Consider the following 25443-nt stretch of genomic DNA (forward strand, 5'->3'; position numbering starts at 1 on the left):
AGTATAACGTTCACTATTAAAATACATGACATACCAGTGGCCGTATAAATAATAATCTACTGGCAGCATTAATAGCAATTGCCGTTGTATCGGCAGTATACATGGCATTCTACTAGTAGTATACATGGCATTCTACTGGCAGTATACATGGCATTCTGCTGGCAGTATACATGGCATTCTACTGGCAGTATACATGGCATTCTGCTGGCAGTATACATGGCATTCTACTGGCAGTATACATGGCATTCTACTGGCAGTATATATGGCATTCTACTGGCAGTATACATGGCATTCTACTGGCAGTATACATGGCAGTCTACTGGTAGTATACATGGCATTCTACTGCCAGAATACATGGCAGTCTACTGGCAGAATACATGGCATTCTACTGGCAGTATACATGACATTCTATTGGCAGTATACAAGGCATTCTACTAGTAGTATACATGGCATTCTACTGGCAGAATACATGGCATTCTACTGGCAGTATACATGACATTCTACTGGCAGTATACATGGCAGTCTACGCGCAGTATACATGACATTCTACTGGCAGAATACATGGCAGTCTACTGGCAGTATACATGGCACTCTACTGGCAGTATAACGTTCACTATTAAAATACATGACATACCAGTGGCCGTATAAATAATAATCTACTGGCAGCATTAATAGCAATTGCCGTTGTATCGGCAGTATGCATGGCATTCTACTAGTAGTATACATGGCATTCTACTGGCAGTATACATGGCATTCTGCTGGCAGTATACATGGCATTCTACTGGCAGTATACATGGCAGTCTACTGGCAGTATACATGACATTCTATTGGCAGTATAAATGGCATTCTACTAGTAGTATACATGGCATTCTGCTGGCAGTATACATGGCATTCTACTGGCAGTATACATGGCATTCTGCTGGCAGTATACATGACATTCTATTGGCAGTATACAAGGCATTCTACTAGTAATATACATGGCATTCTACTGGCAGAATACATGGCATTCTACTGGCAGTATACATGACATTCTACTGGCAGTATACATGGCAGTCTACTCGCAGTATACATGACATTCTACTGGCAGTATACATGACATTCTACTGGCAGAATACATGGCAGTCTACTAGCAGTATACATGGCACTCTACTGGCAGTATAACGTTCACTATTAAAATACATGACATACCAGTGGCCGTATAAATAATAATCTACTGGCAGCATTAATAGCAATTGCCGTTGTATCGGCAAAATAAAAGATAGTCGACAGGAAGTCTCAAAACAAGGTTCTACGAGGTACTACACCAGGCACAACAGCTTATTCTTTGAGGCCCTACTGAAAACTCCTCACTTACCCAGCAAATATAACCTGCGTCCCGCCTTCCTCTGCGCTAACGTACTTGGCGTTACTGGTTTTTCCATTCATTGCTACGTTGGGCATAGTTTATTTCCTTCACTGGAGAGTGTGGGCTGAAATCTTGCCTGAGAATAAGAAAAACAAGCAAGAATTGTTTTTAATGCTTTTGAAAAAAAAACGAATCTAAGTGGAAGAGCTCCGTCGTTAAAACTATATCTACCAATAATGTACAAGTTATTTCCCTTATTCGATATCGATATTGGTTAACTATTTGAGTATTTTTGTTTATTTATTCATGTTTTGTTAGGTACATATATATGGGTACAATAAATAATTGTTTAAAGTATCAATTTGATCGGAGAATGCGTGAGGGAGAAATAACGTTAACAATTATTTAAGGGGACTAAACCCAGCAAATTTAGCCATATATGTGAATACTGAAGTATTAGTTTTCCTTGTTGCTATTAAACAAAATAATGAATTACCAGTAATTAATCTCCTGATTGCCTGCTTTTACAATTGATTCATGCCGTGTCTATGTCAAAGTTTCAGCTTGATCCGAGAATGGGTGAGGGAGAAATAAAGTGTAGACACTTTTTACTAGACAGACAGACAGACACAGTGAGTTGATACAAGCTTTGTAAAAATGTATATCTGCTCATATTCGTGACGATGTAAAAGACTTGTGTATTTTTGTATTTGACTGTCTCTCACACTTCAGTGTGGGTCTGTCGCAATCACTCTTAGTTTAACTTATTTGAAATGCGACATTCTTATTAGGAAAAAATAGTAGACGCCTAATGCACGTACTGTGTAGAAACAGGAGAGTGAATTTCTGAATGCATGACCCATGTAGGAAGAGGTTACAACGCTTTCCCAGACATTAGAATTGGCTGGATGGGTGGGTGGGGTAAGGACATTTTCAGTGGGAATTTTTTTTGTGGGGTGGGAAGCGTTACAAATAAAAAAATATATATTTGCTATACATTTTTATAAATGTTTCTATGGTAACGGTGAACGTGTGGTTAAGTGATTAGCTCAACGCCCTGATATGCCTATAGACTTTCACCCAAATAGCTACATTAATTTGACTTGCATTAGAGCATTAAAAATAATATTAAATTGTATAGTACAGTGTAAGCCCCATTCCCCTCCCAATCGGAGACTCTAGACGGCTACCTAATTTGTCCATTCCTACAGACGGCCCTGTCGCTAAGTTTGACAAAGACTATGTACATTTATGGAAGCGGGAAAAGGGAGATAATATTAAAAATGAAAAAAAAAAGTATAGAGAAGGAGAATGCAGAATAGAATGAAACAATTTTTTTTTGTTAATTGCAATATTGATCTTCTTAATATAGGTAACATTGATTGCTGAACCAGAAAGCTATATTGATTATTTTTATAGATAGATTTCCAATCACTGTGATATATTCAATATTTTCTTATTGATGTTCTGTTACGTCTATCTTCATAATTGTAGCCTTCATCACTGTTACCTACCTATACAACATACATACATGACTGTGATTGTACAGTTTGACGGTTCAAACAAGGCGTAGGTGTTACATATAAACATTATCGATCGCTGTCAAAGATTTTGCTCAACAGTAAATTGATAATTGTCGTGGGTATTTCATTGTTTTAAATTAAGCTAGATGTATCCAGGACAGTCGCTTCTTGTTGTGCAATCCGCACAATGGCGGACACATTTGGGGGGCGACCAAATTACTATTTCAAACTTACTTTTACAGTGTACAAAAAAAAGAATAATGATTAAATCTAGGGAGCTTTTCTACCGTATTCAGTTCATATGCGTAACTTAGTAGTTAATGATTCCACACAAAAATATCATTCGAAATTTAAAACAAACTATTGAAGAGGTATATGTGATATCCTCTGTATTGAAGAGTTATATGTGATATCCTCTGTATTGAAGAGGTATATGTGATATCTTCTGTATTGAACAGGTATATGTGATATCTTCTGTATTGAAGAGGTATATGTCATATCCTCTGTATTGAAGAGGTATATGTGATATCCTCTGTATTGAACAGGTATATGTGATATCCTCTGTATTGAAGAGGTATATGTGATATCTTCTGTATTGAACAGGTATATATGATATTCTCTGTATTGAAGAGGTATATATGATATTCTCTGTATTGAACAGGTATATGTGATATTCTCTGTATTGAAGCGGTATATGTGATATTCTCTGTATTGAAGCGGTATATGTGATATTCTCTGTATTGAAGAGGTATATATGATATTCTCTGTAATGAAGGAGGTATATGTGATGTCCTCTGAATTGAAGAGGTATATGTGATATCCTCTGTATTGAACAGGTATATATGATATTCTCTGTATTGAACAGGTATATATGATATTCTCTGTATTGAAGAGGTATATGTGATATTCTCTGTATTGAAGCGGTATATGTGATATTCTCTGTATTGAACAGGTATATATGATATTCTCTGTATTGAACAGGTATATGTGATATCCTCTGTATTGAACAGGTATATATGATATTCTCTGTATTGAAGAGGTATATGTGATATTCTCTGTATTGAAGAGGTATATGTGATATTCTCTGTATTGAAGAGGTATATGTGATATTCTCTGTATTGAAGAGATATATGTGATATCCTCTGTATTGAAGAGGTATATGTGATATTCTCTGTATTGAAGAGGTATATGTGGTATCCTCTGTATTGAAGCGGTATATGTGATATTCTCTGTATTGAAGAGGTATATCTGATATTCTCTGTATTGAAGAGGTATATGTGATATCCTCTGAATTGAAGAGGTACATGTGATATCCTCTGTATTGAAGAGGTACATGTGATATCCTTTTTATCAAGTTATACTTAGAGCATTTTGACAACAAAATTATCCAAATGCACGATTGGAAAGTGACATAGAGGTAGAAATTCCACCTATAACACACAAATTGCGTTATTAAAAATACGTTGGCGGAGGAAGATTTAAATACTAGAGCTGCGAGGATGTTTCTTTATAAACGCAGGCGTTGACATACCTCGCGGCCCTGGATGTATCACAGGCTATTGTCATAGATGTATCATTGACTACTGTAATAGGTGTATTATCGGCTAATGTAATAGGTATATCATTTGGCACTGTCATAGATGTATCACTGGCTACTGTCATAAATGTATTATTGACTACAGTAAAAGATGCATCATTGGCTACTGTTATAGAGGTATGATTTGCCACCGTCATAGATGTCTCATTGGCTACTGTCATAGATGTATCATTAGCCACTGTCATAAATGTATCATTAGCCACTGTCATAAATGTATCATTGACTACAGTAATATTATATGCGAGCCTTAGTTTGTGTATTACTAATCTAGAAGTTGGATTAATATCTATGTCAAACGAAGATAATGCTCTTTTCAAGTTTTTCTCTTTCGCGACGAAAATGAAAGTAGTTTTGCGGAAATGGGTTTACATCCATCTCAAATATAAAATACCATGGAAACGGGTTTACCCGATTTGTTAAAAGCTTCTTTCATAGAGATAAATTTAGCTCTGTAAATGAAAGAAGCACGAATGGGATATAATGAATAATTAAAACGGGTTTACCCGATTTGTTAAATGAATACGATTATAAAGTAAGTCAGGACTTCTACATTCGCAGATATAAGGAACGAATTTGTGTAGAAATGCTTTAGAAAGACAAATTTGAAGGTTAATTTTATTAAATAACGAAACCAATAGACTAAATTTTGTATTTTCATGTGTCAAAGTTAAAAACTGTCTGTGCAAATTGTAGTTCTTAAAATTAGATCAAGATCTAGATCCTTTTGATATTGCCTCATGTAAACATGGCCTAGATCCATGAAAATGTAATATTTTCATAGAGTTAGGCAATTTTTTTTTTTTGAGGGTCTTAATTTTGTTTTAGGGCTACTATACTTACGTTACGGTTCCAGTTAGGAACATTTATGCTAAGTTTTATCAAGATTGGTCAAACGGTTGTGATTTCTATGTGGGACACCCATACATACACCTTACTTTCTGCTCTATAGTATAGATATAACGTTGACTACTGCCATATTTGACTTTTTTCTTGTTCCAGAACTCTCTGACTCTTAAACTCTTTCTTACTCTCTGACTCTTGAAATAACGTCTGTATTATATAAGATAAGAAGATAAGATACTCTGTAACTCTCTAGCTGTATCCCTTTCTTTGACACTAATCATGTCAAACTACGATTGGGTTGTCACGTGAATACGTGTGGGATGTAATTATCTTCTGTTAAAAAGGACGTCTGTAATTTATAACATAAAATAAGATAAGCTGCGGTCGTGCAATTTCCCAAACATGCAAACAGAGCAAAATAAAACAAGATTAAATGACACTGTCCACGAGAAGCCATTAATCTTATTTAGAACATGTCTAAAAGAAACAGGCTATTTTTAGTACAATCACGTATCTATCACTCAAACGTTTTTCCTAAAGAAATATTATCATAAGAAATTTAAAACTTTGCTACAGTATCACATATCAATTCAATGTCAAGCTCATTGATACCCACTGATTATCGGTCATTATATTGATTGACCTAGAACTACCAAGAACTGAACACACTAAATGCTGCATCGGTTTGGCAAAATCTAGGCAAATCATTTACAAAGGGATGTAATTAAATATAAGAGAAATAGATATTTTACCAGCAAAGTGCAAAGTCCGGCATTGTATGGGATACCCAGGCATTGTGTAGGATACCTAGGCAATGATTAAAACTGGTCCAGACAAAGTGTAAATGCTGGTTACTATTTCATAAATAATATGATTTCTCGGAATAATATTTCTGTTCTCAAGTTATCACAAAGCTTATATTAACTCATTCTGACTATCTGGTAAAAAGTTTGTTTAGGTTATTTGTAATAGGAAATGAGAAAGCTGACACACTCGGTAACAGTGGGAGAACAAACTCACAAAAAAACATTGAACTATCCAGAAGAAATGAAGAAACTAATAGTAAATAAGATTAATGAGAAATTGACAAGCTCTCATCCGAATCACATGAAAGATTATGCATATTATAAGCTATCCCGACAAGATCAACATCTAATCTTTCGACTCAGGACTGGACATACCAGAATGAGACAACACATGTACCGGAAGCTCAAAATTGGAACCAGTGAAATCTGCCAATGTGGAGTCTCATCAGAGAATGCTGACCATGTCCTCCAACACTGCTCTCTTTACCAAGAGACCCGTATAGTGGCCCCAAAACATCCCACTAGAAAGAAAACTATATGGAGAAACTACACGTGGACTTTGAATTTAGAATCTACCAAAAAAGTAAATGAATCTTTACTTCTTTTTTTTTTTTGAGTGCAACATGATAATAAGTCATGTTTAGCCAAAATAGTTTATTTGTAAAGAAAATGAACAACAAATAATCGGCACTTTAATACAAATATGACGGCATTTTTTTAATGAATCGTTGATAAAGGTAGTTCAATGCTGCTCACATTTTAAGTAGAGAAATGAAGCCATCCTCCGACGTTTAAAAAAAAAAGATAACTTTCAATAATTAATGTAAGTACTAGTTCCACAGGTTGCTAAAAAAAAAATTTCAGGCCAATTTCATTTTTTTTTGTACCTTTTCCGTCATGTGGCCCGCGACACGAGTGCCGGAAATTAAAATGGCCCGCACGTCGAAATAGGTTGGGCATCACTGGTGTACATGATCAGGATATACAATTTCTCGATAAACCTTGACTGCTAGAGAGTGTCATATGGTCTGTACGTGGATCTGTTAACAAGTTTGTCTAACGTAACATGTCTAACATGTAAGTTAAAGTGTAATCGGAATAAACTAATGACATAAAAGAAAAATGAATCGACTGTGACACCTGATTATTATAAATAAAATATTTGGCATATGTTATTACAAATAACGCCAATGTCTGCATGGCTGGTTTAAACCTAATTATTCAGTTACATTACAAAGGAAATGCGTTTAAATATGTATCTATTTGTCGTTCGAATTTTTAAAACGCAAAGGCGAGCAAGTGGCGCCTAAACCAGTAAGCTTCGGGCAGGAGGGACTCCTTAGCCTTGGTTGGCTGCCCATCTAGCAGAAGGAAAACTCTGAATCCAAACCTCCAATGCCTTGCTGCTATATCCAAACATGGGAAAGGCTTCGGGAGACAACTCTGAGGAAAAATCAGGAGCTGTGTTACACTGTGTTAGAGCCTGGCAGAGCCTTCGGCGTTACTGATCCCAAACTGTATCAGATATTCCGTTCCTTTGGTCACATCAGCTGCGTGGAGAGGGGGAAACTGCTGTGTGGGCGACATCGTTCCGACCATAGACAATGCCCAGGCTTTCATCTCGATATGTTCGAGATGAACCATAATCGTTTCACGAATGAAGGAGGTTAATGAACGTTTGAAGCTGAACATTCCGGTTTGAAGGAACGATACAACATAACTCTATGACCGATGGCCATTTAAACGTGTAAAACCTCGACTGGAGAGTAACGAAATTCAGCACTGGAAATATTATTGATGGTGCAGCCGCGGGCCTCACTCAGAGTTTGTCAATACATCAATTCGACATTTCCCATTTTTTATTGTCTTTGTTTTTAGAAATTAGTCGTTGTAAAAGTTGTCAGGACATCACTTTTTTTTTTACTTCTGTGTATAATGAACAATGAACTGCCTCAACAATTGTGATCAAAACAACTCTTGTCTTCGATGAAGTAGAATTTGTATAAACATTAGTTCAGCAGGATTATGTTTGACATTTTTTTTTGTAGTCCTCAAGGCTATGTATATATATAAGGCTTGTTTTCGAGAGCGAATATTAATGAGGAGTCCATTATTTCTCGTGGCTACGCAACCTCAACTGTGACCTACATATTTTGCCACATTGTACACATAACCATTGTACGCCGATGGTCGATTCAGATTGTCTTTTCGCTTTCTACGTCGTCAGCAGCAGATTTTCTTTCGGCCTCAAATGTGTATCCCGCAGACTTTGTAAGTGTTCTCCAGCTGTCTCGTTCTGAAACCGCCTGCGGAGAAATGCTCTCTTCTATGTAAGTTAAAGAAGATTTATACAGTTAGAGAGCGGAATGGGTTGCCTGAATCAGCCAGGAAAACCAACGACTTCGGATAGTTGAAGTCATCGATTAACATGCATGACTTGATTGACACACGAAATGTGTAGGGCATTATTATCTTCTGTGATATATAAGATTAGTTCGTTGTTAGTTTCCTCTTTCAGACCTTGCGATCTACAAGGCAGATGATGTTTAGGCCATCTTTTTCTTTGGCCAACTGTTAACGAGCAGGGTATTATGTGGCCAGCACAACGACCAACCGCCTTTACTTTCCCCAACTAAAGTCAGGTATCCATTATAGTTGTGTGGACTCTGGGGCGCCTTAACAAAATCCCGTAATTCAAAATCTCAGTCTTCACCGAGATTCAAACCCAGGACCTCAGGTTCAACCACCGATTAAAAGATAACTTAATCATGACAGAGATCGATTTTTCTGATTTAAAATCTCGAGAAATTCGTGTACTTTCTGTGTGCAAAAGTTTTTTCTTGTATTTCTAAGCTCAACCAAAATTATGAGTTGTGTACCTTTATTGTTCGTCATCTGGGTAATAATCTATTTGGATATGTAAAGTTATGTTTTATGGACTTTTCCATACATAAAAGCAAAAGATGCCATAAACTTGACCAGGGCTTCCCAAACTGTTTTCCGCGGAACCCTAATGTTCCGCGACGCCTGAAAAGGTGTTCCACAAACTAGTGGAATAATTAACTTGAGCAAAGTGTTCCGCTAAATACTCGGAAAGTGCGAAGTGTTCTGATAGGGAAAAAGTTTGGGAAAAGTGTTCCTCTAAATATTCGGAATCTGTGAAATGTTCCGCTAAATACTCCGGAAAGTGCGAAGTGTTCTGATAGGGAAAAAGTTTGGGAAAAGTGTTCCTCTAAATATTCGGAATCTGTGAAATGTTCCGCTAAATACTCCGGAAAGTGCGAAGTGTTCTGATAGGGAAAAAGTTTGGGAAAAGTGTTCCTCTAAATATTCGGAATCTGTGAAATGTTCCGCTAAATACTCCGGAAAGTGAGAAGTGTTCTGATAGGGAAAAAGTTTGGGAATCACTGAACTAGACATATAAAATCACTATTTCTCTTCACGCAATGAAGAAATATAAAGTTTTTAACAGTATCATAAATGTGAATGAATACAGGGAAAAAACACAACTCTCAGTGACAAAACGCCTCATAAAAAAAATACTGTGCTAAGACGCGGCCTCTCAGAAGACAGTTTTATAATCTTTAATCTGTTCTTTCATCGATTGTCTGCCTTGTGTCATTTCTCTCTCCCGATAGCTGACATCTGCTCTTTGTGTAAGGAAAGAGATATGTCTTGGTCTAGAGGCAAAGCTTGTAATTTCTGCTCTTGGACACTTTAGATATTTAAGTCTGTGTCATCGTTGGGTTGTTTCTATTTAGTCTAATTTGTATTTTTTGATGAAGCTAGGGTTAGGGTTAGGATTTTAGGTTTGGGATCAAGAACAAGTTTTTTTTTGTTACAAAGCTTACATTGTACACGTTTTGTTTTTGTCCACTTCCCATTCTCAGATCAAGTTGAAACGTGACATAATTAGCCATTGTCGATGAAAAGAAATGAATCAATTCAAAATAAACAAAAAGTTATTCATTTAGTTGGGGTGAGCGGTGGCTGAGTGGTTAAGCGCTCGGCTTCCGAACCTAGGGTTCTGGGTTCGAATCTCGGTGAAGACTGGGATTTTGAATTCGAGATTTCTAGGGCGCCCACCCAACTCTAATGGGTACCTGGCTTTAGTCGGGGAAAGTAAAGGCGGTTGGTCGTTGTGCTGGCCACATAAACACCCTGCTTGTTAACCATTGGCCATAGAAACAGATGACCTTAACATCATCTGCCCTATAGATCGCAAGATCTGAAAGGGATACTTTACTTTACTTATTCATTTAGTAGTAATTAATTCGTTGTTTTTTTTTTATAGAAAATGTACTAAGCTATGGGGGATAAGCCTTGGGTTGAGGATTAGGTCGTTCGCTAAGAATTGTAAACTAATAATAGAATATAAAATCTATGTTTATACGTACTTGAATAGCTCAGATGCAAACTCACAGCCTGGCCTATCAACACCGAGGTTTAAAATGGAATTCAGACTAGAGCAACTTATTTTTAATTGCTGCATCGGATGTCAGAGTTATTCCTGAATCGCCCGCAGTATACCGCAATTGGACAATGTCCGACTCTGTACTGGACTAAACAATGGCCTTACTTTTATAAAACACCTCCAAGTAGGGCTCTGACGCCCTCCCCCTCCCCCCCCCCTTTTTTTAAAAAATTGTAAGTATGCCACAGTGTGTTGGTCGACGGATTACCGGTTTATGTTTATGTTTTTTTCTGGAGGTCAAACCAAGTTGAAACAATGACCAACTCCGCTGCAGCTTGAGCCCCTCTTAATGAGGTCCGAATATAATTATTTTTTCCCCCTAACGAAGAATGAACTAATAAAAACATTAATTAACCAATTAATTAATAACTAGTGATAATTAATTAATTTGGTTGGGTAAAGAAAAAGGAAAATAAATCTTACAGTTGTGATTATATATATATATATAGACCTTCAATAGTGTATTCCTTTTTGTTATCATACAGGTTACTATAGTTTACAATGAATAGTAGGTGAAGATGAGGTGGTTAATGGTAAATGCTCGTAGGGATATTAGGTTTAAATATAAGTCTATTCTCATCAATGTCATTAATGTTTCAGTTATTTAAACCTTACATTTGACAATGACCTAACGATCCAACTACATAATATTTGTACGTGTTTGTTCGTTTATTTTAAAATATTATATATTAATCTCAATGTTTTAAACAATAATCTAGTTCTTTATGTTTGAAATTATGATAGTAACATTTATTAATTATGTCCCTTTATATTCTTTTAATTACAGGAACAAACATGATAACATTCATACCTAAAATGAAAAAGCAAATAAATTCTCCTGATACTCCTAGCTTTCTGAACGGCCCAGTACAATCAATCTACATAACCTAGATCTACATTTTTTTAAATCATCGTTGTAAGCTAACTTTTTCAGGTATATACTTTCACTAGATCTAAATATCAAGACTCGAATTCTAGACCTTTAAATATAAGCTATGTGTGTGAAATGATAAAATTAAACGATGGAGCATTTAAAAATATACAAGAAAAAGGGGTGAAACAAAAACGAATCATATTTTAAGTAAAAAAAGAATCAGGTGTTCTCAAAGTGTTAAGTCAGAGGACGTCTTCTTCTTGTTCTAAGAGAAAAGTAAAGTTCCTTTTTCAGAACTTGCGATCTATGGGCAGATGATGTAAAGGTCATCTGTTTCTGTGTCCCACGATTAACGAGGGTGTCATGTAGACTGTACAGCGACCAATCGCCTTTACTTTTCCCAACTCATGTCAGGTACCCATTAGAACTGGATGGATCCCAAAATTCAAAATCCCGGAATTCGAACTCGGACTCCCACAGTTGGGAAGCCAAGCGCTTTACCGCACCTCCTCTTCCTACTCTGCTGAGTGGTTTCTTTTCCAAATTAGGCTTATAGATATTCTCTTATGGGAGTATCAGCTAGTGCTATAGGCCTCTCGAAAAAGTATGCAGCTTTGGATGAGGTGGTCTGGGTTCTATGGTCATTTTTTTTTGTTAGTTGATATAGTGTTTACCAATTTCAGTGGTCACCGGTTAACCATGGTGTTGTCTGGTTGATGTTGTGAGGCTGATATTGTGAGGTTGATGTTGTGAGGCTGATGTTGTGAGGCTGATGTTGTGTTGTTGGTGTGCGGTTGATGTTGTGAGGCTGATGTTGTATGGTTGATGTTGTGAGGCTGATGTTCTGCGGTTGATGTTGTGCGGCTGATGTTGTGCGGTTGATGTTGTGAGGCTGATGTTGTGCGGTTGATGTTGTGTGGTTGATGTGTGGTTGATGTTGTGAGGTTGATGTTGTGTGGTTGATGTTGTGAGGCTGATGTTGTGTGGTTGATGTTGTGAGTTTGATGTTGTGCGGTTGATGTTGTGTGGTTGGTGTGCGGTTGATGTTGTGAGGCTGATGTTTTGATGTTGATGTTGTGCGGTTGATGTTGTGTGGTGGATGTTCTGTAGTTGGTGTGTGGTTTTCACATTTGGGATACATTTTATCAAACAAACATTATAACTGGTTGAACAAATGTATCTCAGTCTCCTTCGATATGATAACCAAGTTCTTGATCACTGGTCATCTAGTGTTTTTACACCAGTTCGTTCTATTGATGTTACTTTTGTACACATCAGTGGCACAAATAAACCAATCGGACCTTGTCCAAACCATTTCCGGTGAATAATGTCCAGTTCTTTTATTTTGGTCACTCTCTTTGAACAGGCTTACGCTTCACATTAATCATAATCTCATTTCTGCCTGTCATCCCTTCTGGGACATAGGCCAAAGCTTCCTCCAGGCGTCTCGGTTCTGGGCGAGTCTCTACAACTGTCGCCCATCTGCTTGGCATCTGCTTCCAAATCTGGACGTCATGTCTTTCTGTGCCGTTCCCTCTTCCTCTATCCATGAAAGTTCCAAGAGCTTGTGCTGCACATGCAGGCTTGCGAATAGTGTGACCTATCCATGTCCAGCGTCTCTGGTGGGGGGGGGATATCTACTTTAATGGGCTGCTGCCATGTTCTTTGTCACAGTTCCTCATTAGTGATCTGGTCTGGCCAGAGGACTATAAGAATCTTTCATGAAGCAAACATTGATTGGAAGCGTGGTCGAGAGGCTAAGTACGCTTGAATTTGTCTTGGCTACCTATGAAAGGGGCGCTCGGTTCGACACCCGACTTGAGCAAAGTTGTGTTTACTGAGCGCCTACTAAAGGCTGCACGGAAAAAAACTACTCCCAGATACCCCTCGCCTCACTAGGTCCTCAAATGAGATTGGACACTAGCGCTATGAGCATGCTATAAGCATGAAAGTGGCGCTATATAAAAGCTATAATTTAATAGGTTCAAAATAGTTCATAGCTTTTTTCAGATATTCCTTCAGTCCGAACGACAGTCCAGAACGCAAACCGCACGACCAGGCAGCCAAAATATTATCACTGTATGAAAGAAGAATGACAGATTGAGAACCACTGACAGATGACGCAACCTGGAACACAGTATCAATCTGTGTCTATCTTAGCATTTTATCAACAAACAAACCAAAAAAAAACAAAAAACATTTTTTTCTCTTCTATTCCGCATCTTTGCTATTGATTTGTTCTTCTGTTGTACAGAGCTGTGTTGATAGCGAACCACTCAAGCATAGAAAAGCTTTAAGCGACCAACTGAAGTGTGCAACCTTAACATCTGCTCAATAATTCAGAGAGGAGCGAGGCGAGTTTCCTTCACAAACAAACATTCAATCTGTTAGCTTCAAGGCTACTTACGTCTCAACGGGCAACGTATACTGTTGATGTATTGGATACATCGTACTAGATTGTAAGTGTATAGCAATACAAAGCAATACAAAGCACCATACAGCAATAACTCAAGTCAAGTCTATGGACCTCATTCACCAATCGTAAACAAACAAGATTTAGCCACGTGATAATATTGATAAAACAATGAAAAAAAAACGTATCACGTGACAGCCTTTATGGATTACGTATTTTTGTATAGAAGAGATATACAACTACGTGGCTAAATGTTGTTTGTTTACGATTGGTGAATGAGGTCCATTGGGAATGTGGTACTAAGCACTTTACACCAAAACTCAATGTATTGTAGTACGAAGGGCAGTACTCCAATATTTCTAGTCTAGTCTATTGGGTATTGGATACAAAGAACTACATAGCAATAGAAATAATTTAGTCTAAGACAACGCAATACAGCAATAACTCGACTAATAGTAAGGCTTGTCTTAAAGTCCGAAGATTAATGAGGAATGCAGGAATTTCCCGTGGCTACGGAGCCCCAGCTGTGACCTACATATTTTGCCACACCCAGGGCAAGTAGAACCCTAGTCTAGTCTATTGAGAAATATGATGCAAAACAGTTGACAGCCAATAGATACAGTTAATCTATTGCAAATTGCAATGCAAAGGCCCCTACAATAATAATTCTACTCTAGTCCATTAGGAATAAGACGCAAAGTAATAGTCTAGTCAATTGTGATACAAAGTATCATACAGTAAAACATGAAATTAGTAGGCCTATGTTTATTAGGATGAGCATGTCTTATTCTTTATTTTAAAAAAATAACAGCAAAGAAATAACACTTAAGTTCATTTGTAGAGAAAGAAGGAAGCAATTGATAGATTGATAAATCTTTCAGAATAACTAAATAAAAGATGAGATCCCCTGGGACGTAGGCCACAATTGCAAAGAAACAAAAATATGTTACTAAGAGCTATGAATAATGGTAAGCCTCCATCTTCTATCCATCTGAAGGGATTAAATTTTTAAATTGGGTTGAATGTTAAGAAATGAGAGCTGTGCACATCTTTCAACTTTCTAACAGGGAGAGAACTGTGGAAAGATAACAAATGGCCAGTGGCGCAGCTAGGGTGGGGGACGAAAGGGGGAGAATTTGAAAATCCCCCGGGCCTCCACTTGAGGGGGGACCCCAAATGAGTGTTTTTTTTTTACATTAGATATTAAATAGTACGCAAAATGCAGGGGCCCCCAAAGAGGTCAAGCCCACCTGGGCCCCCAAATGATGGATAATTCCTAGATACGCCCCTGCAAATGGCGTAATAATGGCAAACTCAAAGTTAACAGCTTATACTCAGACAAGATCTGCGTAAAGTCTCAAAATATTGTTGCTATAATAATGAGTAAACTTTTGTTGTTTTTTTAATCAGTGTTTCCAGAAATAGGTATTTTCTCCTAGATCTGAGTTAACTTAAGTCTTACACTATCATTTGTTGAAGTTTAGTTAATAGAAAGTAGTTATCACAAAAAAACGAAGAACTTTTACAGGGGACAAAATATGTTTGTAGCTGTGGCTTTTACGAAGTCACATTACACAAAGTAGAACAAATCAACATTTCGCTGTGATTATAGGCATATATATATATATATAGAGACTGGAAAAAGGAAATAACTTTATGTAACTTGTTAACATGTATATCTATTGTTGTCGGATTTCCGAATTCTGAAAAGTTGCAAGATCTTCAGCCTTAGAGATTAAACAAAACTACACTGGTCATAAATGCTGTATAATAAAGTACAACAAAATTGCAAGTCACAAATTTTCGTTTCATAAAACTCTGTTTCGAGGATCTATTAAGAACAAAAATTGTCACCATAGAATGCGTGGCTGCCATTTTTTGTTACAATTCTTTTTTCTCAGAAAGACAACTTTTATCTGTTCACTTAGTCGAAGTGATATATTGTATAATACAGTGATTGCACAACGAGAGATGGCGCTATTTTCCTGATGTTACGAGCTAATTAGCAAAAGCATTCTTACACTCTGACATAATCCACACTATCGGACACAATACCCGTACTCGGACACAATACATAGATCTACACTCGGACACAAATCACGCTATCGGACACAATAACTCTTCGAAACAATACACACTCGGAACCAGTACACACACTCGTACACAAATACACACACTCCGACATGTACATTTATAATTATTCACACACTTGCATATAGAAATTATAGTACGCATGTGCACTCCCTAAGCAAAACACATGCACATGTGCACCAAAACACTCAGAAACACAGGCACACACCTTCACAAAAGACACGCACAAACATAAACACAGATAACACATACACGCGTACTCACATATATACAAACGAATTATATACTTTTGTCAGTAACAACAAATCAAGTGTTCTCAAAGTGTTAGGTCAGAGGACGTCTTCTTCTTGTTCTAAAAGAAAAGTTTCCCCCTTTTCAGACCTTACGATCTATGTAAAGGTCATCTCTTTATGTTGCCAACGGTTAGCGAGTGTATCATGTAGCCAGCACAACGACCAACCGCCTTTACACACACACTACACCAAACGATGCTAGTTATTCGACTTAACTATTAAACATAACGTTGTATACCAACATTCTGTATTAGAATTAAATGATTACGTACCTGCTCGATAGGCTAGCACTTCTACCGCTACTATTCTCAGCCTCCCCCCTGATCTTAATCCCCATTCTCACAACGTGTGATTCGCGTCCTTACCTGTCACTTCAAATGTCAACACAATAGTTACACCAGGAGGACAACATCTGGAGCAGGAGTTAAACAGATTAGCCCCTAGGAGTCACGATCACAGATTGACTCCAGCAGTTACGATCACAGATTGACTCCAGGAGTCACGATCACAGATTGACTCCAGGAGTCACGATCACAGATTGACTCCAGCAGTTACGATCACAGATTGACTCCAGGAGTCACGATCACAGATTGACTCCAGGAGCCACGATAACAGATTGACTCCAGGAGTTACGATAACAGATTGACTCCAGGAGTTACGATCACAGATTGACTCCAGGAGTTACGATCACAGATTGACTCCAGGAGTTACGATCACAGATTGACTCCACGAGTCACGATCACAGATTGACTCCACGAGTCACGATTACAGATTGACTCAAGGAGTCACGATTACAGATTGACTCCACGAGTCACGATTACAGATTGATTCCACGAGTCACGATTACAGATTGACTCCAGGAGTCAAGATTACAGATTGACTCCATGAGTCACGATCACAGATTGACTCCAGGAGTCACGATCACAGATTGACTCCACGAGTTACGATCACAGATTGACTCCAGGAGTCACGCTCGCAGATTTGACTCCAGGAGTCACGATCACAGATTGACTCCACGAGTCACGATCACAGATTGACTCCACGAGTCACGATCACAGATTGACTGCAGACTCCTTTTGGACTCCACTGTATCGGATATTCCGTTCATATGGTCACATCAGCTGCGTGCAGAGGGGCGGGGGAACTACTGTGAGGGCGACATCGTTTCAACCATACCCAATGCACAGGGTTTGATCTCGCTTATTACGAAATGAACCATAGTTTTTATTCGATTGAAGAAGGCCAACAAGGACTTCATGCACACATTTGCATTTTAACTTAAAACAGGGTTACCGCAGCCTCCTGATTTTCCACGAGCTCATGGAAATCTTCTGAAAACAAAAAAATTCCTGAAAAATAGACAAACTTGTCCATAGTGGGGTGTCATTCAATTACTTGAGGTCAACAATTCACGAAGATACATTGGACAATTTGGTAATTTTTGGCTACTGAGCGTGATCTATGTAGGATATAGGATTTTGATGATATACTGTATGACTTCGCTACACGCAAGGCCTCGTTAAGTTAATAGGATCGAGATTTCGTACTTAGTAAAGAATGAATAAAATGCAAAGACGAATTTATTTGATTGTAATACAAAATCTTAATTTTCATATATTTTCCTTATCCCTACCCAGACTTGGCCCCGTGCAATCCTTTTCGCATAGGCCCCGCAATTGATAGGGCCGGCACTGTAGCCTATTATCAGTGGCGTCATTGGAAGCGGGGGGGTGCAGGACGCACAGAGGAACTTCGACCCTAGTCACTGGTTTTATAATATGGTGAAATTAAAATTTGCTACATTTAGAAACCATTATCAACTTGTTATAACGAACATTAATTAACGACTTCTCGACATGACTCAATACTTATAAAATGGTGGAAGTTAAAATTTTCTACATCTAGAAATAATTTTGAATATAATACTCTAATTTAATACACTGAATGACTACACAACACACCTCTCTTACATTTCGCGAACACATTTCTTACGGACGAGTTACAAGCATAAGTAAACATAAGAACGACAACCAAAACAGTGAATCATTTTCACAACAGGATTGTTTACCTGGGTTGAGACCTACTAACTAGCAGGACGTCACATCACATGCCTTAGCATCAGGGGGGGGGGGGGGGGGGGGGGGACTGGATGTCAAAATCAGCCCTGGCATTTCTTAACAATCCAGCCCATATATTGTATATTAATGTATATCATAATGATATAAGATAATATAGGATAGATCAACTGCCTTCACGTATCCCTCAACCAATGTCAGGTACCCATTAGAACAAGGTGGATCCCGAAATTAAAAACCACAGTATCACTTAAATTAGTATTACACCGTACAAAAAATTTTTAACGCCAAGCTCAAAAGTGACTTTATTATAAAACCTCGATTTAGTGAGTGTCGTAATGACATCCTTGTAATTCTTTAGGTGCCCTACCGGCCCATTTTGGTACCGGCCCACCGGGCATTTGCCCGAATGCCCATATAGCCAGTCCGCCCCTGCTTAGCATCCCAAAATTTATTTTGAAAATTATTTGTTGTAGCAATGTTAAAAGTTTTTTTTAGTCTTATTCCAATATTCCCTCTCTGCTACAAGTTAGTCATTGCAAAGAAATAGTATGGTGACCCAATTAACGATATCTGGTCAAAGTGTGTTTACAATATAGGAACCAAAATCGTCTCATCAATCCAGTCTCAACAAACCAGTCTCACCAAATCAGTCTCATTAAACCAGTCTCACCTAACCAGTCTCACCAAATCAGTCTCATCAAACAAGTCTCACCTAACCAGTCTCATCAAACCAGTCTCACCTAATCAGTCTCACCTAATCAGTTTCACCAAACCAGTCTCATCTAACCAGTCTCATCAAACCAGTCTTACCTAACCAGTCTCATCAAACCAGTCTCACCTAACCAGTCTCATCAAACCAGCCTCACCTAACCAGTTTCACCAAACCAGTCTCACCTAACCAGTCTCATCAAAACCATTCTTACCTAACCAGTCTCATTAAACCAGTCTCACCTAACCAGTCTCACCATATCATTATCAACCACTCACTGACTGTTCCAATTACGTTATCGTATAATTCTCCTCACTTCCAAGTCAATGTGGACCCACTCATTGTTTCTCTTATCTTGCAGCTCTATTCCATCGCTACACTTGTAACCAACGAACACTGATCTCTGTCGTCTGACGGATTTATATTCGCTGATAATGCAAAGTCTTTAAAGCTATTTTCGGAATGAACTATTTTTTTGTACGGCGGACGTTTACCAATTACTGCGCCTACTTGAATCATTGTCCAACATGTTTCCAATCAATAGAGTATTGATTCCAATATCCTGAATTGAGTTCAACTCGAGACTATATCATGCAAGTTTTAAATACATTTAAATAACTCCATAGAGATCATGAATATACGTTTATCAATTAAAATAATCCGGGTAATAACAAATTAAATAAATATATCTTGATCTTTGCTTATTGTGTTGTTGGTTTTTTTTTCGATTCCTCTATTCATTTCGCCCATTCATGGAAACAAACGAATCCTGGAAACAAATGGAAGAAAAAGGACGCCTATTATAAGTTATCTCGACATGACCAACGCATATTTTTTCGACTCACAACCAGACACAACAGAATGAGACAACATATGTTCCGGAAAGTAAAAGTCGGGACTAGCGTTAACTGCCCCTGTGGAACATCACCAGAGAATGCTGACCATACCCTTCAAGGCTGCATGCTATATTAAGAGGCCCGAACAAGACACTGGTCCCAAAACCCTCCTATAGAAGAAAAAGTATTCGAAGAAGTGTCTGATCTGAAAACCACTGCACGGTTCATCTCGGATATAGGATTACAGATCTGAACCCTCCGACATGTAAAATGAGAACGAAGAAGAAGAAATAAAGAATCGTCGTTAATCTGGTCACGAAATGTCAAATATTCTGATTTTATAGAAACAATCTGTACAATTTATCCTTCCGTCGTTTTTCTTCTTTACACCAATCATAGCAACGAATTCCTTGTTAATTGTATTAGTAGCTGGATGACCTTGTTTTCCGACTTTTCTTCATACGTTTCTTGATATTCCAATGTCAGACTTTATTTCCACCACTTATTAAGTTACTAATTTGTATTTCCTTTCTATAGACTAAGTTAAAGATAGTTGACAACAAAAGACACACAATTTCTTGCTATTAAGTGACTAAATCATCCCCTATAGGAAGCATCAAAACCATTCTTTTAACAACTGGCACGGACTTTTCCTTTTGTGAAATTGGCACACGACAAAAAGAAATCTTCTAAAAGATTTAAGTCTATTTCATTAAAATGATTCATTGTAACATGTAACATTACATTATCATCTTCAGAAATCTCAATGGTCACTTTTTTCCTTGCCAATTCTACAAACTGTACATTAATTACATGTGAGATTTCGACCATATTTAATACCTGAAGAATGTCGTCATTTGTTCAACATAGTTGGCATTCTGAAATTTCGAGGCTAGCTACTTTTTCAACTATTTCTATTCATTCAAGAGGTTAGGTACATTTGGCGCACCGCCTTCCAAGTCTAGATCTATAGGGCTATCAATAGAATGCTAGAAAGTCTAGCTGATTTATACATTCTTTAACCGGGATTATTTTTTCTCTATGGCGGGGGGGGGGGAGGTATGGGGGGAGGGGGAGTAAAAATTCAACAATCATTACTTAGTAAGAGCCAATTAATCACTTTCTGAGTTGTATGAAGGATTTTTTTATATTTTTCTTGTTTAAAGCTCTTCTGAAAATTATTGCTCCGCAAATTGTCACACGGGTTGGGGTTGAAAGTGACAGTTGTGACTTTAAGCCACGAGTGCTCCTTCTTCCCTAGTGCTATTAGAGCGTGGAATGGGTTGCCCGAGCCAGCCAGGAAAACCACTGACTTGGAAGAATTTAATTCATTGGTTAACATGTATGACTAGATGCATGACGCGTAGGACATAATCATCTTTTTTTTTGAAGTAAGATAAGATAAGATCATGATAAAGCCTATTGAGAACTTTATTAAAATAATTATTTCCTTAATTTATCATTATTATTTTGTCAAATCTATTAAATGGATACTCTTAACAATGCGGTAAACCAGGTGGCTAGAGGCTTCAGACAGGACACGGAGACAAGACATCTAATGCCCGATACAAGGCAAGCCTTTCAATGCAAAAAAGCCAACATTGTCAGTGACATTTTTGTGGAGAAAACTTGCCGCCCAATCTTCCGAACGGCGGAACAGTAAAAAAAAATCCGTCTTCACCAGGATTCGAACCCAGGACCCCTAGCTCAGAAGCAAAGCACTTTACCAGGATAAATAAAGAAAAAAAGTTATTTTGTTGTGTGTATTTGTTGCATGAGTGTTTAAATTGTATTATACATTTGTTAAGAAGTAATTAATTAATTAATTCCAAATGTTTGTAATAAATCCACGATCGCATTTAGACTTGGCAAAGGCCCTAAGCTATTTGAGATATTGGGCCCCTTGAAATCAACATAAGGCCCAATGGACCTCATTCACCAATCGTAAACAAACAATATTTTGCCACGTGGTTCTCTATCTCTTCTATACCAATTACGATCTAATTTTAATACACAGTGGCTGTCACGTGACAGTTTTTTTCGTTGTTTTATCAATATGATCAAATGACTAAATGTTGTTTGTTTACGATTAGTGAATGAGGTCCATTATTTCTTCGTTCATTCTTCAAAATGAATGAACATATCTCTAGAACAATTCTTGAGGCCCCCCCCCCACCCTCTCTACCCCAAGCAAGTGGAGACCCTAAGCTATATCTTATGTTGCCAAAAGGTATATCCACCACCAAATCCATAAAAAAAAAGTAAAAACTCTTGATTTTTAACCCCACCTTCCCCCTATTTTGCTAGATGTCAGGAAGTTGATTTTAGTAGGTCAATGAAAAGTACTTAGGAGTGTACTAACTTAAAAGGTCAAAGGTTAAATTCTGGTGAAAATCGAGTTATGTTCTCAGGCTTAAAGGTTGCCCGCGGCCTTAACGTTGGATGACGACATGTTTGTAAAACTCGAGATGGATGTCGTCATAATTCTTGTTACTTTAAATCAAATATTATTTTTCTAACACACACACATACATATATAGAAAACATGTCTGTTAAGCACTTAGTAATATTTGAGCATGTCAAGGATATTTGAAACGCATAAGGAAATGTATTACTCTTCAAAAATAGATAACATTTGGATGGCTGCCTGGCCGTGTGATATGTGTACAGAATGGATGGCTGCCTGCCTGTGTGGTATGCGCTCTGGACTTTTGCGTGGATGGTGCCGTGTTTAAACCCTGCCCTCTTTCATCCCACATCGTCTTGTGTGAGGTTTGGACTAGGATGCAAAGTAGTAAAGTTCCGCTTTCAAACCAGGTGGTTTATAGGGCAGATGATGTAAAGGTCATCTGTTTCTGTGCCCTACGGTTAACGAGGGTGTTATGTGGCCAGCACAACGACCATCCGCCTTTACTTCATAAAGAAGATGATTACGTCTTACGCGTTATGCATTCAGTCATGCATATTAAACAATGACTTAAATTCTGCCAAGTCACTGGTTTTCCTGTCTGACTCAGGCAACCCATTCCATGCACTAATAGCGCTAGGGAAGAAGAATTGGTAGGAACGTTCCTCCGCTGTCCCCCCCCCCCCCCCTCGGATTATTTACTAACCTGGTTACAATGCATTTCTTAAGTCTTGTATGTTTTTTTGTTAAAAATCTACTTTAATGTCCAAAAAAAAAAACAAAAAAAAAAAAAAAACACCGGCCCCGAAATGTTATTCAAGCGGTTGACAATGTTTGCTGAAGCGGGTGAGTTTCCGGAAGCGTTGCCATGGCGACACGAGAAGAAAAGGACGTGACAGAGCAGTGGCTCCTGGGATTGTCTCGAAGTGAAGTCCCATCGAAATATGTTTCTTTGACAAAATCCTTTCAAAAACAGATTCCATTTAAATTGTTTGTAACAAAGAAGAGAACTGGTGTCAGCGTGTCGCTACTTAAACTGAATATCAAAATATATTGCTTTTGTCAATTTATTCGAAAGATTGTTTTTTTTTTTAAATAAAGGCACATTTCTTGTTCCATACGCTAGGACAAATTAGTACAAGTAGTCCTTCTTTCCGAATGCTATTAGAGCATGGAATGGACTTGGCAGAGTTTAAGTCATTGATTAACACGCATGAATAGATGACCTAGAGACACGCGTAGGACGTATTCATCTTCATTCTTCCTCTTCTGTATTTTAAAAGATAAGACAAGACAAGAAAACAGTTTTAAAAATACTTAAAAAAAACAAAGTGTATGTTCTGTTGTCACGGATAAATAAATAAAATACTGTAGACATTAATTACTAATAACAATACAAGTAGACATAGAATACCTATCTTTTTTTTTTACTACGTCACGTCCTACTTTCTCACAAAACATGCACAATAAACAATGACGCAATATTAACATATTAGCAAGGTGTAGTTATATCAATTAGTTTGGATCAGTCTTGTAATTCAGAGTTTCCCAAACTGTTTCCTTAACGGACTACTTCAGACATTCTGAGTATTTAGCGGAATATTTTGCTATTTTTTTTTTAGAGAGATTAATTATTCCAGTAGTTCGTGGAAAACTAATTCAGGCCTAGCACTAGGGTTCTGCGGAATCTAGATCAGGGGTTCTCAACTTGTGGGTCGCGACCCCCTTGGGGATCGATTGACGATTTGCCAGGGGTCGCCAAAGACCAGTGAAAAAAAGAATTGTTTTTGTCTATTCTTCTATTGCTGTGTGTGTATGCGGGGGGGGGGGGGGGTCGCGGCAGAGTGGGGGATTGTAAAAAGGGGTCGCCGAGCATAAAAGGTTGAGAACCGCTGATCTAGATCAACAACAATAAACCTGTTCGATTGATAATAAAGAAAGAAAGAGATATATGGGTATGGTTCACCGCAATTGGTTTATAAAAGTATTTTAAAAAAAAAGGGGGAACGACCTGAATTCGAACTCGTGGCTCACGGCTACTCGAGCGGACGTGCTAACCACTCTGCTAGTGAGGTACTTGTGATTATAGAACAGAGCGGTGACCTATAAAGGGGACTTATTCGGCATATTGTTTTTTGTAAAGTAGTTACGCTGAGGTTGTCAATTGTAGTCAAACTGAATTTCCATTTGATTGGATCAATAAAATTATCTTATCTTATACCACCCCTTCAGTCAAGTACAATTTCTTTCCTTTAATTACCAATAGTTAATTGACGAGTAGAAAAACTTTGTACCAGACAGACAGGGTGAATGAGTTGATAAAAGCTTTGTGCAAATAAATATGAAAACTCAAATTACTCATCACCATGGTAATAAGAAAAACAGTCTTAGTCTTTTATAGCTTAATGTAACGACCAGCTGAGGCGCCAACTTGCTTTAACTGACATAGGGGAGAGCACCTGGCAGCAGGCGGATTTCGAACGAGACAGCTGGAGATCACTTTTAAAGGCCACGAGATACACATTAAAGACTAAAAGAAAATCCTCTGCCGTGGACATACGTAGATGTTGAAAAGACAAGATGAGAACAACGGTCAACGGTTATGTCAGCGTTGGATATTGCAAAATATGTAGGTAGCAGTTGGGACTGCGAAGCCACTTGAAGTACTGGACTGAGAGACATGTCTTGCTGCTAAAAAGAAGCAGCTTTCCTTCTTTTGATTTGCGCCACGCCACAACGAACGTGAGGTCAAGGTCAGGTTATTCGCGGCTAAGAAATGTCTGAAATGTTTATCAAGCGAAGCTGAGGCGTCGGCCATATTTGTTGACAGGTCTACCGGAATCATTAACAAAAGTCTAGGAATTATGGGAATCGTGCTGTTTTAAGACTTTTTAAAATGAAGAGGACTTGTTTACTTTTGAGTGCAGAGCTAATTCCCAAAATTCTTAGCCACTATTTTATTTTTTACTTGAGCACAGATAGCTTAATAAAAAAAAAGCGAATAAAAATCACGTCGTTGGCAGGTTACACATTCATATGGCGGCAATGTTATACATTTCTTTACTGTTCAGAATGTTAGATCCATAGACATAAATAAATATAGACTGGCCGATTAACCTTGGTTAGGCCAATAATAGAATATGCATCCTCCGTT

At 37.9% G+C, this 25443-nt stretch overlaps 1 protein-coding gene across 17 annotated transcripts in view; it reads right to left on the bottom strand.

Moving 5' to 3' along the window:
• LOC106077909 (neprilysin-1-like) overlaps positions 1 to 25443 on the bottom strand; it is a 109211-nt gene that overhangs the window by 62083 nt on the left and 21685 nt on the right. For 16 of the 17 annotated variants that reach the window (XM_056007943.1, XM_056007940.1, XM_056007934.1 and 13 more), the window contains one exon: positions 1355 to 1481. In XM_056007943.1, the coding sequence (XP_055863918.1) occupies positions 1355 to 1440 (86 nt within the window). In that variant the 5' untranslated portion in view covers positions 1441 to 1481. Of the gene's footprint in view, positions 1 to 1354; positions 1482 to 1841; positions 1909 to 25443 lie in introns of those variants that run through there. The other variant, XM_056007933.1, reaches the window with a different exon arrangement.

This window comes from Biomphalaria glabrata, chromosome 13 (genome assembly GCF_947242115.1).
Source record: "Biomphalaria glabrata chromosome 13, xgBioGlab47.1, whole genome shotgun sequence".
In the NCBI taxonomy this organism is placed as follows: domain Eukaryota; kingdom Metazoa; phylum Mollusca; class Gastropoda; family Planorbidae; genus Biomphalaria; species Biomphalaria glabrata.